At 38.0% G+C, this 20,828-nt stretch overlaps 1 protein-coding gene across 4 annotated transcripts in view; it reads left to right on the top strand.

The window, feature by feature from the left end:
* Positions 1 to 20,828, top strand: part of SMARCC1 (SWI/SNF related, matrix associated, actin dependent regulator of chromatin subfamily c member 1) — a 201,888-nt gene that overhangs the window by 89,596 nt on the left and 91,464 nt on the right. For all 4 annotated transcript variants that reach the window (XM_042978828.1, XM_042978827.1, XM_042978826.1 and 1 more), the window contains exons 11-16: positions 412 to 536; positions 5,609 to 5,668; positions 10,055 to 10,092; positions 13,431 to 13,552; positions 17,469 to 17,540; positions 20,540 to 20,653. In XM_042978828.1, coding sequence (XP_042834762.1) covers positions 412 to 536; positions 5,609 to 5,668; positions 10,055 to 10,092; positions 13,431 to 13,552; positions 17,469 to 17,540; positions 20,540 to 20,653 — 531 coding nt within the window. The remainder of the gene's footprint in view (positions 1 to 411; positions 537 to 5,608; positions 5,669 to 10,054; positions 10,093 to 13,430; positions 13,553 to 17,468; positions 17,541 to 20,539; positions 20,654 to 20,828) is intronic.

The following is a 20,828-nucleotide window of genomic DNA, read 5'->3' as shown; positions in this document are numbered from 1 at the left end:
TGCATTTCCTGATATTTGGATGATACAAAGCTAGGAAAATATGGTTATACGTATCTTTGAGAAAATTTCTTATGTAAGTGATTGTTTATGATGTGAGATAAAGTATGTGCCGTATATCCTTAGCAGATGTTCTTTTATTACACTAATTTAAAACCCTTTAGGATGCTGTCTGCAATTTGTATCGTAGGATTTCTGTACTCATTTCTTATGCCCAATAACCTTTATTTTCCTTTTGGCTGGTTAGATGTAATTTGGGAATGTACCTAATTTTTTTTTTTTTTTAATTTCTATTTGTCTTTTAAAGCAATTCTGAGCATAGATTATAACAATGAGGTAAAGCCTTTGAAATTGTCTGCTATGAGTAGCTATAGTCATTCTTATTTACATGTTTACATACCTTGTGTGTTTTAGCCAAGCTAGTCTTTATGGGAAGCGCAGAAGTCAGAAAGAGGAAGATGAGCAAGAAGATCTTACCAAGGACATGGAAGACCCAACACCAGTACCCAACATAGAGGAAGTGGTACTTCCAAAAAATGGTTTGTATTCTTCTGTCTAGACTATGAGAGTATTAGTGTGATTTAATCATTCTTAGCAGTGCTTTGGAATGAATCATTTCTTGCTCTGTGTCCCTGGTTACCGACTTTCAAGGTCAAAATGTTTATGAAATTACCTGGTTCACAATCTTTTGGTGTACTTTTGCTGCTTATTGAGAAAAACACTGTGACTAAAAAGTTCTCTAAATTTAGCAATACTTTAAAATTAATGGTTCTTGGGGCACCTGGGCGGCTCAGTCAGTTAAGCGTCCGACCTCAGCTCAGGTCGTGATCTCACAGTCTGTGAGTTCGAGCCCCGCGTCGGGCTCTGTGCTGACAGCTCAGAGCCTGGAGCCTGTTTCGGATTCTGTGTCTCCCTCTCTCTCTGCCCCTCCCCTGCTCATGCTCTGTTTCTCTCTGTCTCAAACATAAATAAAAACATTAAAAAAAAATAAAATTAATTGTTCTTAAATCCTGGTAGAATGAATATACATATGAGAAGGTGGAGCACTTATCCATGTACATTTTAATCTATTTAAATCAGTTATTGGGAGTAGGATGTTAGTTAACTGTATTTGTGGGTTTGTCTGTTTTTGTCTCTGATTCCTGTGAATTTTTTTTCTCTTATGTATTTTCATATACTTTGAAGCTCTATTACTTAAGGGCATATACATTTAGTACCATCATGTCCTCCTGATGAACTGACTCTTGTGTTGTGTGTCTCTAGGTGCCATTGTAGTGCTTGTCTTGAAGGCCAGGTTCTCTGGTAATAATAAAGCTCGTCAAACCACACTGTTCTTTACTTCTACATTTTTTTGTATTAGTCCTCATGTACTCAGCTCCAATATAGCAGTTCTGTAAATTACACAGCTTTGTTCTTACACTTTAGTTTTTAAAGTTTATTTATTTAAAATTCATTATTTATTAATAAATATTTATCTTAAGGTTTAGTTATTTCTCTCTGTCCTTCTCCTGTGTGCGCATGGGGGAGGGGCAGAGAGAAGGGAGAGAGAGAAACCCAAGCAGGCTTTACACTGTCAGCGCGGCGCCCTATGTGGGCCTTGATCTAATGGTGAGATCATGACCTAAGCCGAAATCAAGAGTCATATGCTTGAGTCACCCAGGTGCCCCTGTTCTTACACTTTAGATTTCTGACTTACATCTCTCTTGCATCCTGTTAGTTTCACTTTGATTATGTAAAGTATATCACTTTTAAACAGGATATTGTTGTCTTGTTTTTATTCTCCTAAAAAAACACATTTTTAAAATCTGTTTATTATTTTTTAGAAAGTCTGTTCTCACCACATTTTTTTTCAAATTTATTTATTTTGAGAGAGAGCGTGTGCATGCATGCCTAAAGAGTGAGTGGGGGAGGGGCAGAGAGAGAGGGAGAGGGAGAGAGAATCCCAAGCATGCTCTTTACTGTCACCTCAGAGCCCATCGTGGGGCTCCATTCCAGGAACCGTGAGATCGTGACCTGGGCCGAAATCAAGAGTTGGTCGATTAACTGACTGAGCCACCCAAATGTCCCCACATTTTCTGTTTTTAATTAGAATATGAAGCCCACTAAAATGTAACAGAATTGTTGATGTGGTTGGGCATAAGTCTGCCATTATGATTTTTTGAACAAGGGAAGGGTGAGAGAGAGAGAGAGAAGGAGACAGTCTGAAGCAGGCTTTAGGCTCCAGGCTCAATCTGTCAGCACAGAGCCTGATGCGGGGCTTTAACCCTCAAACCTGTGAGATCATGACCTGAGCCAAAGTTGGGCGCATAACTGACTAAGCTACCCAGGCACCCTTCGTTATTTTATTTTTTTAAGTTTATTTATTTAAGTAATCTCTGCAGCCAACGTGGAGCTCAAACTCACAACCCCAAGATCAAGAGTTGCATGTTCTTTGGACTAAGCCAGCCAGACACCCCCGAAATATTTATTTTAAATAAAAAAAACTAAGAAGGTGGTGGTAGTTTTAATAGATAACTGTCTAAACTATAAACCTGTAATAATGAATAGAATATGATTTCGACACAGGAATGGCTGAATCCCTTAGTGGAGTAGAATGGTTGGTTCAACTGTAGATCCATATTTGTTTATAAATTTAATTTACTGTTACTTTCACAGTGCCAGTTTGTGGGAAAAGACCAAACAGTTGCATAAATACATCTGGAAAAATTTTGTATTCTTTTTTGTGTCATAAATAAGAATTTAAGGGGCGCCTGGGTGGCTCAGTCAGTTAAGCGGCCGACTTCGGCTTAGGTCACGATCTCGCAGTCTGTGAGTTCGAGCCCTGCGTCAGGCTCTGTGCTAACAGCGCAGAGCCTGGAGCCCGTTTCAGATTCTGTGTCTCCCTCTCTCTGACCCTCCCCCGTTCATGCTCTGTCTCTCTCTGTCTCAAAAATAAATAAACGTTAAAAAAAAATAAATAAGAATTTAAGCTTCAGGTGGATTCAAGTCCCAAATTTAAAAACAAAATTATTTAAGTAAACTTCTAAATATTGATGTACTTAATGCAAGTGTTAGCCTTAGATGAAATATTCATTAGTCATTTAACAAAGAATTCGAACCCTAAATATGTATTCCTCCCCTCCCCACTGGAAGACCTACTTTATTATTTATTTATTTTTAAAATTTAAATCCCAAGTTAGTTAACATATAGTGTTAATGATTTCAGGAATAGAATTTAGAGATTTATCACTAACATATAATACCCAGTGCTCATCCTAACAAGTGCCCTCTTTAATGCCCATCACCAATTTAGGCCATACCCCCACCCAACACCCTGCCAGCAGCCCTGTTTTTTCTTTGTATTTAAGAGTCTACCTCTCTGTTTTTATCTTATTTTTGCTTCCTTCCCCCTAGGTTCATCTGTTTTGTTTCTTAAATTCTATATATGGGTAAAATCATATATTTTTCTCTGACTTATTCTGCTTAGCTTAGTATACTCTAGTTCTATCCATGTTGTTGCAAATGATAAGATTTCGTTCTTTTTGATCTCCTAGTAATATTCCTCTGTGTGTGTGTGTGTGATGTCTTTTTTAAAATTTTTTAAATGTTTATTTTTGAGAAAGAGACATAGAATGCAAGTGGGGGATGGTCAGAGAGAGAGGGGGACACAGAATCTGAAGTGGGCTTCAGGCTCTGAGCTCTCAGCACAAAGCCCGACACAGGGCTTGAACTCAAGAATGATGAGATCAGATCTGAGCTGAAGTCAGACGCTTAACTAACTGATCCACCCAGGCGCCCCTACACCACATCTTGTTCATTTATCAGTCGATGGACATTTTGTCTCTTTCCATACTTTGGCTGTTGTCAATAGCACTGGCAAAAAACACTGGGGTGCATGTACCCCTTTCAATCAACACCCGTATCCTTTGGATAAATACCTAATAGTACAATTGCTGTGTTGTAGGGTAGTTCTATTTTTAACTTTTTGAGGAACTTCTACACTGTTTTCCAGAGTGGCTGCACCAGTTTGCATTCCCACCAGCAGTGCAAAAGGATTCCTCTTTCTCCACATCCTAGCCTACATCTCTTGTTGCCTGAGTTGTTAATGTTAGCCACTCTCACCGGTGTGAGGTGGTATCTCAATGTGTTTTTGATTCGTATTTAAGGGCAAAGTATTTATGTACTGGTAATTTTATCAAATTTCAGGGCCATTAAATGTGTGGAAAGATGTTCAACTTCTCTTAATCAAGGATATATAAATTATTAAAGTAACACTTTTCATCTATTAGTTTTTCCAGACTTAGAAAATAGATGATTCACAGAGTACTAATGTTTTGAGAAAGTGGGTATTTTCAGCTGCTGTTGGTAGAAGTATAAAATAATGAAGCCACTTAACACAATTTATTTGTTCAATTTTAATGTGTATGTGCAGTACCAGTTTTAATTTCAGAGCCCATTTTAAGTAATTATAGGCACGCTTAGAGATGAATGTAAGATGGGGCACCTGGGTGGCTCAGTTGGGCGTCTGACTTTGGCTCAGGTCATGATCTCACAGCTTGTGAGTTCAAGTCCCGCATTGATCTCTGTGCTGACAGCTCGGAGCCTGGAGCCTGCTTCAGATTTTGTGTCTCCCTCTCTCTCTCTCTCTCTGCTCCTCCCCCGCTCACACTCTGTCTCTCTCTCAAAAAAAATAAAATAAAATAAAAATTAAAAAAAAGATGAATGTAAGAGGATGTGGATTATGTTATAGTGAAAAATTGAAAATAAACAACAGTTGCCATCAATATAGGGCTGGTTACCTTATGTATGACCCATCCATGGACACAGTAGATTCATTTCATTTCATTTAAATGAAATAGTTGTATATAATTTGACTATAAATGTAACTAAAAACACTTAACATGGAATGGTCATATAGGCACACAGTTGAATGACATGGGTAGAATGCTAAGGAAGAAGCACAGTATGGATAACAGAGCTGTAAGATTTAAACCCCTCATACAGGTTTTGTGGGTTTTTTTAGGTTTATTTATTTACCTTGAGAGAAAGAAAATATGAACAGGAAGGGTCAAAGAGTGAGGGAGAGAAGCTCAAACAGGCTCCACGCTCAGCATGGAGTGGGACCTAGGGCTTGATCCTATGACTGTGAGATCGTGACCTGAGCTGAAACCAAAAGTCAGATGTTTAATTGACCAAGCCACTCAGGAGCCCCTAAACCCCTCATATAGGTTTTGAAGTTTACAGAGATATATAATAGTTATCAGTTCTCCCTGAGTTTATTTACCTAAATGAATGGCACAAAAATGGGAATCCACAAACACACAGAAAATGTAATAAAAAATACTTTGGGGGAAGGGATTGAAAGGTTCTTTTCAGGTTTTGCTCTCTGTATTTGTGTATTGTGTACTTTTATCATGAAAAAATTGATGCTTGGGTAATTAATTGCAAAATGGCAGTCTTATATTAAGTGTTAGTATTTTTTTCATCAGATTTACAGTTTTTCATGAAGGTGAACACTGGATGGTGGTGGTTTGCAATGAGATTCATGTACTTTTTAATCATCTTTTATTTTTTCTTCTTTTAAAAAAGTAGAACTTTCCCCCTAAATCATGACTCTTTTTTTTCTTTCTAGTGAACCCAAAGAAAGATAGTGAAAATACACCTGTTAAAGGAGGAACTGTGGCAGATCTAGGTAAAAACCAAACAATCTGTACACTTCTGTGTTGTTGTCTCTCTTATTGATTCATATCCTCTAATGATTCTTCCTTTCCTGAGAGATGTTGCTTCCAGTTGCTATGCTTTCCAGCACAGATAGTGACCGTGGTCACCCTAGCACCACTGTTAGTTTGGTTTGCTGCCATATTAGGAAATTTAAATTCCTGTGATCCTTTTTTTCTACTCTTTACTGATTTTTGCATCTTTAGAGCAAAAGTCTATTGCCTTTTTTTTTTTTTTTTTAAGTCTGTTGACTCTTAAATACTTCCGTTTCCTAAAGTATTTCTTCTAGTTGGCTAAATAGTATAAAATGAGAATCCTATCATCCATTCATAGTAGTATTTACAAATTATACAGAGTACATTTTTATGAGGACATCATGGTCCTTGGATGTGCTGGAGGGTGGGAGAGAGGAACGTAGTCATTTGTTCCACTTAAAAAAAGTAGAGGTGGTTGTAAACATCTTTGTTTTTGAGAATTGTATATGGATCTCAGTTTCTCTGTTCACTTGTAAAAATTAAGGGAGAACCTAGTGTTTTCAGGATTTATATAATTTATATATTTATAAATTTATACTGAATTTTTGACTTTAGGGAATTTTACACCTGAAAGGGGTTTTTGAGGTCTCCTTATGTGGAAAATGAAACTTCAGTTTCTTTATCTTTTCACTAAGTGAATTCTGTATTTCAAATAAATTACAGAGATTCTTGATGGCAGCTAGTAGGTAGTGAGGTTTTGTTTTGTTTTGTTTTTTGTTTTTTGTTTTTTTTTTACTTCATTTCACTATATCCTCCTTTTCTGGCTTAAAGCCTATCATTGAACATCAGGTCCAAATTTTGATGTCAGAAGTAGAAATAGAAAATTATCTTGATGACAGTTTATGTAAAGTTGGTGTTAGGTCAACAAAATAAATGAAACAAATGCTGTCAGAACATTTCTATCTTAATTGTCTTTTAACATTCTTAGTAGAATATTAATAACTATTAATAATTTCCATTTTCTATAAGCTTGTCTATTCCACAACTGGTACTTGTCCACTGAATCAAAGGCCAAGAAAACAAAACTAGCTATACATAGACTTTTAATGTTTTCTGTAATGTGACAGAGTAAATGACTGTTAAGACTGGATACTCTTTACTGGGACAGTTTGTTAAATAGAATTATAGTTTTTTTTTTTTAATTACCCATTTTATTTTATTTTACCTTTATTTTAGAGAGCTTGGGAGAGGAAGGGAGGGAGAGAGAGCACACAAGAATATTAAGCAGGCTCCACGCTTAGCACAAGCCCACGCTTACCTTGACCCCATGACCCTGGGACCATAACTTGAGCCGAAATCAAGGCTTGGATGCTCAACCCACTGGGCCATCCAGGAGCCCTGATAGTTTCTGTTTTTTTAATTATACATCCTAAAAAGGAATCAATCTGTAGTTTTATGAGCGTAGACAATTGTCCTTTTAAAAATGGGAGCTACTATGAGAGTGTTTTTTTAATGGACTTTATCAAAGTAGTCAAATCGAAGCCAGTTTTAAGAACTGGATAGAAGTTTCAATTGGATCTAAAACTTTCAGTGCTGGGTATAAGAGCTCTTTTTTTTTTTTTTTAACACAGCAGGGGTGTTATGGCTGAAGATGCTGCTCATCGCAGCTGGAGAGCTAGAGTCTGTGGAATTTTAAATTGTTGTCCTGGCCTCTCATCTAGGAACCAACAGGCTTTTCCACGTATCACTTAATCATCTGGCTTTCTGCATTAGATATAACCTGAACCATGTGTCAAGGGTAACTGATTCATCAACTGGGAATTCCTCTTCACAGAGTTGTTTATTGTTTTAACTGGTCCATATTCTGCCTTACATGTCACCTAGCTAAATATCCCCAGTCCGTCCTTCCTTCCTTCCTTCCTTCCTTCCTTCCTTCCTTCCTCCCTCCCTCCCTCCCTCCCTCCCTCCCTCCCTCCCTCCCTCCTTTCCTTCCTCCCTCCCTCCCTCCCTCCCTCTCTTCCTTCCTTCCTTCCTTCCTTCCTTCCTTCCTTCCTTCCTTCCTTCCTTCCTTCCTTGAGATCACTGAAAGGTCCAGATCCAGGGGCTGAGATGAGAGTGTGATTGTCCACATCTAGAAGGAGGAAGAGAACATTTATGAGTACTGTTTAGGAATCCATAAGCAGGTGGCCCTCCTACTTTAGTATTAGCAGAAGTCAATTTCCTTTGGGTACCAAGACTACCTCTGGGACAGAAATCTGTTAAACTAAATATATTTTTATTTATTTAAAATTTTGTATTTAATGTTTATTATTTTTGAGAGCGCACGAGTGAGAGCGAGCGCTTGAGTGGGGGAGGGGCAGAGAGAGAGGGAGACACAGAATTCAAAGCAGGCTCCAGGCTCTGAGCTATCAGCACAGAGCAGGGCTTGATCCCATGAACCATGAGCTCATGACCTGAGCCGAAGTTGGAAGCTTAACCGACTGAGCCACCCAGGCGCCCCTGTCAAACTAAATTTAAATGGTATGTTTTGACCAGAGAGAGATCATTAAGTTGTGTTACCACCATCTAGTGAAAAATTGGTTATCATGGGGTTTACCAAGATCCAAAGAACAAAAAATTCATTTTGACAACCTTATTTAGAACTGTTAGTCACTTCCTAGAAAAGTAGTCCCTGTGCAGAACTGGGTGACCATAAGTTATTTACCACATGGTGAATCTCCTATTCCTGCTAGCAGTTGTTTGTCTAACTTAGAAATCAAACAACAGTGCCCATCTCTGTTTTGCCTAAGTACCTGCCAGGTATCATTCTACATATGTTCACATTTCATTGTAAAACCATGTTAGTCTTGTGTTATGTTTTTTTAAAGAAATAATTTTTTAATGTTTATTTATTTTTGAGAGAGAGAGAGAGAGACAGACAGAGCTTGAGTAGGGGAGGGGCAGAGAGAGAGGGAGACACAGAATCTGAAGCACGCTCCAGGCTCTGAGCTATCGGCACAGAGCCCGATATGGAGCTCAAACTCCCAGGCAGTGAGATCATGACCTGAGCTGAAGTTCGATGCTTAACTGGCTGAGTCACCCAAGTGCTCCAGTCCTGTGTTATTAATGAGGAAGTGAGCCTAGAGGGGTTCGGTAATGTTTCCAAACATAAAGCTATTAAGCAGCAGAGCACAGACTCCGGTCTAGGTCTAACTTTAGTGCCAGTGCTTTGTGTCACTGCACTCTGCTCTTGTGCTCATTTCTCCCAGCCTTCAAAGCTCATAGTGACCTTTCAGATTTGTGAAGGTGTCAGGTTCGTCCCTACCTGAGGCTCTTTGATCAGGCTGCTTCCTGTCCCTGGAATGCTTTTGTCCTTCCCTTACGTTTCAGCTAAAATGTTACCTTTTCAGAGACTCTTCCCTCTTTATTTAGAAGGGTTCACCCACCCAATCCCTCTCTAAAATATATTTGTTTTTCTCTGTATACCAGCTTTCATCATCTGAAATCTTTTTGTGTATTTTCTCTCTAGTCTCCTGCCACTCCCATCTGGGATGTAAACTCAATGAAGACAGGGACCTTTTCTTGTTTTTCATTGTGTCCTTAGCATTTGGACACATAGTAGAGGCATTCTATAGAATATGGTTGAACGTTTGAGTACTAACTGTTCATGTATTACTGATCTTTTTATATTCTCTAATGTAGATGTTGGCATACTTATCTGGAAAGGGCCAGCTAGTATTTTATACAGTAGGGGCTACATGGTCTCTGTCACAGTTAATCAACTTTGCCACTGTCATGTAAACGCAGCAATAGTTAATATATAAACAGATGTCCACACTGGCACTTTTACTTTTTGCTGTGGAAATCAGCTGCCTGGTTTAAATTATACTTGGGTTTATTCCTGTTCTTTTGCAAGGCCAGCATTTAGGTTTTGGAGTCTTCTATCCTCAGAAGGTATTAACACTCTTACCAGGACTTTGTAGTGATTGATTCTCACCTCTTTTCTTTACTCCTCATTTCTTAACTCATTTCCTCTGAGATCCAAAATGTCATTACTTTGTTTCATTAAATCTCAAGTGGCTAGAGTCCTAATCAAGTCCCTTACCTTTTATTAGCAAGATCATAACTGAGATTAGTAGCCTAAGCAGTAATTAATTATAAATTCCCTGTTGTTGGAAATTTTTAATTATTTAATGCTTGAAGCTCTGTTCATCTTTGTGCTTCTGTGTACAGTATCACTTTACTGAATTATTAGAGGTGGGTTTGCTTTAATAATGTTTTATTTCTTTCCTTTTCCCTCTCTAGTAATAATTATATAAAGTTTTAAAAATTATCTTGAAGTTTCCAAGTAATCCAAAGAGCATATATACCTGATTTTTACATAATTGTATATTTTGATTTTGCAGATGAGCAGGATGAAGAAACAGTCACAACAGGAGGAAAGGTAACAATTTAATTACGCCTGGTGCAAAAGTAGCTATCTAAGGGTTCAATGTATGGAGCAGTAGAAACACTGATTGAAAGTGCCTTAGAAATACTCAATTTTGAGGCCCTTCTAATTTTTTGTTTTCAACCCATCTCTGAAATAATTTGTCTTTCTCGACTCCTAAGACTTTTTAAAAGGAAATTTCTATCTTCTCATGTAGGGTCTCTCCTATGCTAATTTCCAATTCCATTATAGCTCTGGTTGCAAGGTGGTAATCAGAGCTGAGTGCAGTGTTCCAGGTGTTATCCGATGGTACAGGTGAGCAGGGACCATACCTTGCCTTGATTTTCTCCCTTCCATTTATATCAGTACAATTTCAGTCCACAGCCAGTACAGCTTTTGGTCATGCTCTTAACCTTTTTGGAGCCATTACAGTCAGCTGCTTCCTGTTTGATCAGTTCTATGGTGGAGACATATCAATAATTATGCTGTTGAAAGGTGTTGGATTTAAGGCAGGATTTTACTTTTCTTTTTAGTAAATGGCCCATTGTTCATTCAAACTGTCGTTTGTGTTATTAATAAGTGTAACTAATCCCTAATCTCTCTGAAATAACTTTCTTCCTTTGCTGAAAATGGATAGTTCTTTTTCATTGAGTGAGAGAAATCCCCCAAATTGACATTTATTGTTTTTATACATTCAAGGAATGAACCTATTTATGACAGGATTGCCCTGAAAAGTATTTCAAGAAACTCCTCTATGTAAGGCTCTTCATCTGAATTGTTCTTATGATTTTAATTTTTTTTTTTTTAAGATTTTAATTTTAAGTTATCCCTTATCCAGTGTGGGCCTTGAACTCATAACCCTGACATCAAGAGTTGCATGTTACACTGACTGAGCTAGCCAGGCACCTCTGTGATTTTCTTTTTTAAATCAGACTTCTTCAGTTAACCAACTACTTAAAATCGTTAACAAATGTTACATTTATAAAATATGTCATCATTTTGTGTAAATACTCTTATGTGGTAGTGAAAGAGACCCAAATAAAAAGCCAAACAATTGGCATAGGAGATTTTGTTTATGCCAGGGGCAGGGGACATTTTGAAACCAAGGCTAAGTCTGTTGTATAACTGAACCCAAAACTTGTTAGATGTATTTACTGTAACACCTCGTCCCACGATGCCATCCCGTGCGTTTCCTTACTCAGATAATTAAACCATAGACTGTTGGCCTTTATTTATCTATTTTTTTATCTATTAAGAAAAAAGTTTTTTTTTTTTTAATCTTTATTCACCTTTGAGAGACAGACAGAGCATGAGCGGGGGAGGGGCAGAGAGAGAAGGGGACACAGAATCCGAAGCAGGCTCCAGGGTCTGAGCACTCAGCACAGAGCCCAGTGTGGGGCTTGAACCCACGAGCCGTGAGATTATGACCTGAGCTGAAGTTGGACGCTCAACCGACTGAGCCACCCAGGGGAGGGGCAGAGAGAGAGAGAGGGACAGAATCTGAAGCAGGCTCCAGGCTCTGAGCTGTCAGCACAGAGCCTGACACAGGGCTTGAACTCATGAATGGTGAGATCATGACCTGAGCCCAAGTCGGAGACTTAACTGACTGAGCCACCCCGGTGCACCCTCTTGGCCTTTATTAATTGCAGTGCCATTCTCTCCTAAATAAAGGATATATTTTGTGTTCTAATTGAGTTTGTGAAACCTTCATTTCAAAACCACTTTAACCATGTACATATTTTTTACTAGCTCCCTTGATTTGGGAGATAACATTTCTTACCTTTGTCATCAATATTAGCATACTTGTTTCACCATCATTTAAGTAACAACCAGAGTTCCTTGGGGTTTTCAAACATTACCTTTCTTCTATACTCATTGATCTTAAGGAAATTACTGTCTTAAGTTTCTAGGCAGTAATACTAGATCCTCACTTCAAATAATGCTGCACAGATATTTACACTGAATGAAGTTAAAGATAGAAATTAAAGTGTAGAACTGGTTTTTAATAGAAAAGAATTTCATAAGAATAAAAACAGTAAAAACACAGATGAAAGGTTGTAGATTTAACTGTACAAAATTGGAAAACATCTGAGTGTCAAAAAACTTAACTTCCTGTAATATTTTTGATAAAAATGTTTAATTGCAAGTTAATTATGAAGAATCAATAAGATAAATAGAAATTGTTAAACATTGTACAAGTCGTGTGGTCTGGAGTTTTAAAACCTTTGAATTTCATTAAATACACCCCCAGAGGAAGGCAGGGATTAAAGGTAACTGAAGAGATGCAAATATCACTTAATATGGATTTCTTGATTAGGTTCTGATTTGGGGACAAAAATGTATAAAGGGCATTTTTGGGTTAATTGGAACCATTTGAATACAAACTTTGTATTACATGATATTATTTAGAAGTAATTATTACTATTTTTTACTGGAAGCATAAGAAATGTTCTTGTGTTTTGACCCACAGCAGTGATTTTTAAATTATTGTATTAGCCAGGCCAGGTTTTCAGGTGGAATCATTAGTTAAAACCTCTGTAAATTGGATAAAAATCAGAGCTGACTTTTATTAGTGAAAATGATTAAGAGTGTAGGCCCTCAATCCGGGATTTCAGGAATTCTACCCTGTTTTTTTTTTTTTAATCTTTACTTATTTTTGAGAGAGAGACAGAGTGTGAGCAGGGGAGCAGCAGAGAGAGAGGGAGACATAGAATCCAAAGCAGGCTCCAGGCCCTGAGCTGTCAGGACAGAGCCCGATGTGGGGCTTGAACTCATGAACCGTGAGATCATGACCGAGCCGAAGTCGGATGCTCAACCGACTGAGCCACTCAGGCACCCCTACCCTGTTTATAACTTAATAGCTCTGTGCATCATTTTCTCACCCACAAAAGTAGTAGTAATCGCTGCTGTTACTGTGAGGAATGAATAAGGTGCATGTAGCTGCTAGCAGATACTTACTGATGAATCTTTGGAATAGGGGAAAGCGTGTCATTATGCTTCATTAGGGTCTTTGAGTCACCTCCTTATAAATCACTTGAGAGCTAGATATGTGACCCCAGGATTAGATAAAACTAGACAAGCAAGAAGCAAGCTATTGTAAGAAAAGTTTTGAGTCTTCTCTGAGTTGATTCCCTCATCTGTAAAAGCAAGGAATAAAATCTGCTGTGTCATCTGGGAATCTTGTGAAGGTACCTTAAAACTGTGAAGGGTTGTTTTTATTTGAAATTTGTTTTTCTAATCCTTGAAATTGGATCAAGTGGCCTCATTTTATGCCCTAATATCAGAAGTTTGAAAGCTGTTACATATCTCTCTGTAGTTCTGTGTTTCTCTCAACTCTGGCTTCTTTTCTATAGGAAGATGAAGATCCTAGCAAAGGTGATCAGAGTCGTTCACTTGACCCAGGAGAAGATAATGTGACAGAGCAGACCAATCACATTATTATTCCTAGTTATGCATCATGGTTTGATTATAACTGGTGAGTGGGCCATGTATACCTGTAAATAAGATACTTAGGTGTGGGAGAACTTCTTGAAGTTATCTTATGCCTTTCTGCCCAAGTCCCTCTTGTCACTAATCATTGTCAGATGGATGAAGGAAGATGGAAAGTGATTTTAACTTTGGAATGTGTTCTTTTTTTTCTTTCTTAAGTTTATTTATTTATTGAGAGAGAGAGAGAGAGAGAGAGAGAGAGAGACAGACTTTGTGCATGCGAGTGGGGGCGGGTCAGAGAGCGAGGGAGTGAGTGAGAATCCCAAGCAGGTTCCACACTGTCAGAGTCTGAATCGGGGCTTGAACCCATGAACCGTTATGTATGATAACTTGAGCTGAAACCAAGAGTCGGACGCTTAACTGACTGAGCCACTCAGGCTCCCCTGGAATGTGTTCTTTAAAGCAGTTTAGGGATGGAGACTAAGTTGTGTTGTAACTTGGGGGTGTAAAATTTTGTAAGCTTAGACTTAATTCATTTAGAATCAGTTATGATTCAGATGGGCAAATAGTTAAATATTTAATAATTATAAAATATTGGCATTCATTACATGATTTTGAAACATTAGGGGTGCCTGGTTGGCCCAGTCGGTGGAGCCTGCAACTCTTGATCTCGGGGTTGTAAGTTCGATCCCCATGTTGGGCATAGAGATTACTTACAAATAAAATCTTTAGTAATGGCTTCATTTTAATATGATTTTTTTTTTTTTTTTTTTTTTTTTTTTTTTGTGAGTGTGCTCTAATAACGAATGTGGGGCTTGAACTAATGACCCTGAGATGAAGAGTCACATGCTGTACCGACTGAACAAGCCAGGTGCCCCAGTAGGAAATATTTTTAACATTAGGCTTTTCATGTATAAACATTTCAAGAAAACACTCTCCTCAGCATCTTCCCTGTTATTTTTACCAAAACCGTTTGACATCATTGGAGTGTGGTTGGAAATAACTAGTCCTAGATATTTTATTTATTGATTACTTATGAAGTGTGACTGTTTCATGTCAGGCTGATTTTTATCTGGCTTTTTATTTTTTAATGTATGTTCCAGAACTTACCCCTCCAAATAGTTAGCTTCTTTAAGGTATTTTCATTGGAAAGTTACATATATAACTTACGCTTAAGTGATGGATGGTGCCCTTTCTCAGAATCTTGTGGTCTTACTTGGATCTGTTGCCTGCTCTCAATAATTATACATTATCATTTTTTAAGGATAGATGTGATTTTATGTATGTGTGTCTTTGTACATGGCATTTAGACATATATACATCTTTAGAAGCCAATTTAAAAGGGTAGATGATCCATTTGGAGCTATATTTTTTTCCAAAACCACAAAATATGACTCTAATATTGAGACTTATCTGCATGCCTTTAACATTTCTGAATGCAGTTCCTAAATGTTTTGAATAAATAGAAGCTGGAACACAATAAGTATATAGCTCTTCTTTGAAGGTCAATCTTCATTACATTGATTGTGTTAAATTATTTTTATATTTGGAAGTGTCTCAGTATCAGTGTTATTAATTATAATTACATATTCAGGTTCAGAACAGTTGAAAAGGACACACTTGAGGAAACTAGTGTTCTTTTCCTCTAAAATGAAAAAAGTCTTAATACTACATAACTTGGTAAGTTTTTATAGGTTACAGAAACACTCATTTGCATCATAACCATTGTGTGTCATAAAGCTTGCTCTAGTGGATAGTGGAGGTGTGTGTCACACCCCTGTTTTGTAGATAAAGGTAAATACTGTGTCCATGTAAGCGCTCAGAGTCATATTTGACAATTGGGAGAACTCAGATTTTCTGATTCTGAATACCCCACTTCCTGACTCATTTTCAGAACCTAAGCAATTAGCTGCCTGCACGTAAGGAAAAGAAAGTTCTTTGGATTAAACATTCATGTGTGTTTTGTTCTTGGTGAATATAGAAATTGTATTTTGTGGGCCTTTCCTAACCTGTAACAATAAAACAATGAGAGGTATATTAGAACTATATAATTAATTGCTTACAGCTATTCTCTTCATAGTAAAATTTGGAAAGTCATTACACATACATATATAGCATTAATTTGTCTTAGGGATTATCTTCTAGAAGTTTCCAGGTAATTCATTGTATTTATAGTATTTGGCAGTACAGATCCAGTTCAAACAATTTATATGTTCCCAAATAATGCAAGAATGAATGGTTTTTGTTTAAGTAAACTCAATGTGGGGTTCAAACTCATGACCCAAGGTCAGGAGTCACATGCTCTACAACTGAACCAGCCAAACGATGCTTTTAGTTACATTCATAGATTACTGATTTGCTCTTCTCTGTGTAACCAGTACATGTTGCATATCTGGAAAGCCACTGAGAAACTAGAAAGTGTCATCAGTAAAAACATTGATTTGTAGTAGTGTCAAAACCTTTGTCCTAGATACACAGGTGGGTCATTTGTATAGTTCATGAGGCCTGATTTTTACATGGTCTCTATAGTGCTTTCATCTGTAACATTTTGCAAAATTATCAGGGCCTTTACCTAAATAGTAAAAATTAGTTCTATGATTGATTTCTTTGTTTATAAATGTTTATATTTTTAATTAAAAAAATTTTTTTAAATGTTTATTCTTGAGAGGGAGAGAGTGTGAGCAGGGGAGGCACAGAGAGAGAGGGAGACACAGAATCTAAAGCAGGCTCCAGCTCTGAGCTGTCAGCATATAGCCCGATGTGAGGCTCAGACTCATAAACCATGAGATCATGACCTGAGCCAGAGTTGGATGCTTAACTGACTGAGCTACCCAGGCGCCCCTATAAATGTTTATTTTTGAGACAGCACAAGCAGTGGAGGGGCGGGGGGGGGGGTACAGAGGATTCAAAGTCAGCTCTGCACTGAGAGCAGAGAGCCCCATGTGGGGCTCAAACTCAGCGAACCATGAGATAGGACCTGAGCTGAAATTGGACACTTAACCGAGTGAACTACCCGGGCATCCCTTGTTCTATGATCTTTATAAAGGCAGTAGATTGCTGAAATCTTTTTTTTTTAATGTTTATTTATTTTTTTCTTTTTCTGAGAGACAGTGTGAGAGCAAGGGAGGGGCAGAGAGAGAAGGAGATACAGAATCCGAAGCAGGCTCCAGGCTGTGAACTGTTAGCACAGAGCCTGACATGGGGCTCGAACTCAAGAAGCGCAAGATCATGACCTGAGTGGAAGTCGGACGCTCAATCGACTGAGCCACCCAGGTGCCCCAATTACTGAAATCTTAAAAAAAAAAAAAAAAAAAGAGTTTATCACAAAGTTTCTGAGGGCTGGAAAAAAGTTGCATTGATATGAAAAACCCAAGAAACTGATCATTGTAAATTCCATCATCTTTTGGCTGGTTGTTCACTTCACCAGTTTGTTTCTGTGCCAGCTGCTACAATGTTCGTCGGCCAGTATCCAAAGAGCTTTTAGTATTTTGTGGTTCATCATGTGGTCATGATATGTTATGTCAAATACATAAAATGTATTGCTTTCAGTGTGTTGATTGAAGTTTTTGAGTTTGGTTATGGGAATAGAAAAACTACAGTTACATATTGAGGGTTAGAGAGGGAAACCTTTATTATATGCTCTTCATACATAGGAACTTGTGCAAGCTAGTTGATTTTTTAAAATAATGCTTGAGGGGCGCCTGGGTGGCTTAGTGGTTAAGTGTCCAGCTTCGGCTCACAGTTCGTGGCTTCGAGCCCCACATCAGGCTCTCTGCTGTCAGCACAGAGCCTGCTTTGGATCCTTTGTCCCCCTTTCTATCTGTCCCTCCCCTCAAAAACAAGCATTAAAAAAAATAATAATTGTTTGCCTTTTGGATTTATCAGTTCTACTTTGAAAATTACTTAGCTTAAATTTTAAGATTTTATTTTTTTAAGAGGACTTTTTGTTTTTTATTCCCCAGTATTCACGTGATTGAACGGCGTGCTCTTCCTGAATTTTTCAATGGGAAAAACAAATCCAAGACTCCAGAAATGTGAGTGAAATATAAAGATGTAATCCTGATACTACTACTTTAGAATGGGGCTGAAGTGTAGAGAAATTGTTAATTTGCATGTGTTTGGCAGGGGTTTCTTCAAATTGTTTTAAATTTTTTTAAAAAGTATTTATTTATTTTGAGAGAGCATGTAAGTGGGGGAGGGGCATAAAGAGCGGGAGAGAGAATTCCAAGCAGGTTTTGTGCTGTGCTTTCAGCTCAGAGCCCAGCTTGGGGCTTTATCTCCCAAACCGTGAGATCATGACCTGAGCTGATACCAAGAGTTGAACACTCATTTTTGCTAATGTTTGGAAGTTTGCAAATATGTTACTCCATGCAGAACAGTGTTCATACCTCAGCCGCACAGAATTCCATGCTGTAAAGGAATTTTTTCTACATTTTTTCTTCTTCCATTTGTATCTTGAACTATATGCATGTGAGCTCTTACAGCCATGATTGAAATTAGTAATAGTCATTCACCAAAATGAGCTGAGGTTTCTCCTTAACAGTTCCCAATTTATGTTATAGATTATGTATATTTACGTATGATAATCTGAGAGACGGTGGAGTCTTTATCTTGTTTTCTTAATGAATGATTACTAATTGAAAGAATGCCAGATATGATGACATAGCTGCCTATAAATTGATCTTAATTACATAAAGCATTGTTGTGCTTTTGCATTGGAGATAAAACCTTTTTGGAGATGGAAGAATCTTTTGGGGAAGTATTTTTGTATATTTGCCTGGTGACTGTTAAATACACGTTTCTGGAAACCCTTGCCCCAAAATAAATCTACACCTGTCATACTATAAATACTTTTCCATATATTATCTTTATAGTATTAATTCATTGCTTGTTATACTCATGTGACTTCACAAATAGATGTCTTTTGCTTAAATTGTTTGGGAAGGGTGATTTTCCACATTGAATGCATGACAGAATATAGATAATTGAATAATAAATATTTTCTTATAGTAGATTGTCCACAATAGTTTGAGGTTGTAAGTTTAGATAATTCTAGCCTTTCCATAACAAAAGTGTAAGGATTCATTTAAAACCACAGTCAGGGGCGCCTGGGTGGCTCGGTCGGTTGGGTGTCCGACTTCGGCTCAGGTCATGATCTCACAGTCCGTGAGTTCAAGCCCTGCGTCGGGCTCTGTGCTGACCGCTCAGAGCCTGGAGCCTGTTTCAGATTCTGTGTGTCCCTCTCTCTCTGCCCCTCCCCTGTTCATGCTCTGTCTCTCTCTCTCTCAAAAATTAAAAAAAAAAAAACAAAAACACCACAGTCAAAGATTTGGCATAAGAAACCCTGATAGTCTTTCCATCTAGTGAGACATGGTATATTCTTCTAGCTAATTTGCCAATTGCCAGCGTTTGTAAATACTTCTGGTTCTTGGCAGTCTTCTGTTTAAAAGCACAGTTTATCATTTTAGTCCGCTTAAATCTGAAAATTTACGGTTTTTATTTATCCATCTATGTGTATACTAGACCTTTTTTGAGCAGTGTACCTTTTCTATTCTGATGTAACCCACCTTAACTTTGCCAGACTTTTGTTTTTCTTTTGTGGCTAGGTCTGTAGCTTCTTAAAATCTTGTTTTAAATATTTTATCGCAGAGGGGCGACTGGGTTGCTCATTCAGTTAAGCATCTGACCCTTGATTTCAGCTCAGGTCATGATCTCACAGTTTGTGAGATTTGGCCCCAAGTTGGGCTCTGCATTGACAGCACAGAGCCTGCTCGGGATTCTCTCTCCCTCTCTCCCACTCTCTCTCTGCCCCTCCCCCACTTGCACATGTCTTCTCTCTCTTGCTCACAATAAAAAAAGGTTGTTGCTTAAAAAAGACAGTAATAAGTAAATAAGTAAATGAATGAATGAATGAATAAATATTTTGTCACAGAAGTGTTTGGGTTTGTTGTAAAATAAGTCTCCTGTGACTCCGAATCCCAGTTTTTCTCTCCTTTTTTATCTGTTCTTGTTTTGGCTTTGATTTTGGCCTCATGGGTTCTACTCATCGCCTGGCTGGGTATATAGCCATTGTCAGAGCCAGATCAACATGTGGCTCTACTAAGAATATAGAAATGAGAGGCAGCACGTGTTAAGAGCATGGATTCTAGAGCAGCCGCCGCCCCCCCTCCCCCCCCCCCCCCACACACACTGTTTGCTAAATTCTGGCTCCACACTTACCAGCCTTGTGGTCTAGGGCACTTTTTTTTTTTAATGTATATATTTTAAAAATTTTATTTTATCTATTTTGGTGGGTGGGGTGAGGCAGAGAGAGAGAGAGAGAGAGAGAGAGAGAGGGAGAGAGAGAATCTCAAGCAGGCTCCACTGTCAGCATGGAGCCCAGCACAGAGCTCGAACTCACAAACCATGAGATCATAATCTGATCCAAACTCAACAGTCAGATGCCTAATTGACTGAGTTACCCAGGAGCCCCTAGGACACATACTTTAATCACTCTGTGCTTTAGTTTCTTCATCGATAAATGAGATGATAGTGGACCCTTCCTTAGGGAGAGATTGTGAGATTTAAATGAATTACTGTGGATACACAGTAGTTCTGCAGACAGCATAAATAACCAGGTGTTTATTTATCCATTCACCCCTGTGACCAAGCTTGTATTTATATTAGCTCATATTATTATTTTAACCTATCTATTTTTAAGTAAACTCTATGCCCAGCCTAGGTCTCAAACTCCTGTCTCCAAACACAAAACCCGCCTGCTCCACCAGCTGAGCCAGCCAGACACCCCTATGTTACTTTACATTAACTTCATCATTTTATTGTTACTTATCGTTAATATTAGTAAATAGTTGTTTTGCATATTAGCTATTATCCTTAATTACATTAATGACTGTAAGCACTCAATAGTATTTGTTGGAATATAAACTTTTTGTTGGATTTGGTTATAGGGAATCAGAAGATTATTGGCTCTATGAGTTATTATTTCTGAAAGGATGTGTGTGTTCACCTTATGAATTTTGCCACTGCTTTTTAGATACTTGGCATATCGAAATTTTATGATTGACACATATCGCCTAAACCCCCAAGAATATTTAACCAGCACTGCTTGTCGGCGAAACTTGACTGGAGATGTGTGTGCTGTGATGAGGTAAAATGCCTGACTTTTTCTTAGACACTTCACTGCAGGTGGTTACTGATTCATTGCTGTTTAACGTTTGATTGATCCAACTGGATATTTCCTTTGTTGATAAAATACCTTAATCAAATGTTTTTTATTCAGGGGTTGAGTATTTTTAATACCTTGGCATTTTCTCTTCTTTTTA

This window comes from Panthera tigris, chromosome A2, assembly GCF_018350195.1.
Source record: "Panthera tigris isolate Pti1 chromosome A2, P.tigris_Pti1_mat1.1, whole genome shotgun sequence".
NCBI lineage: Eukaryota > Metazoa > Chordata > Mammalia > Carnivora > Felidae > Panthera > Panthera tigris.
Note: the sequence above shows the minus strand (reverse complement) of the source record. Positions and strands in the feature narration are given on the sequence as shown.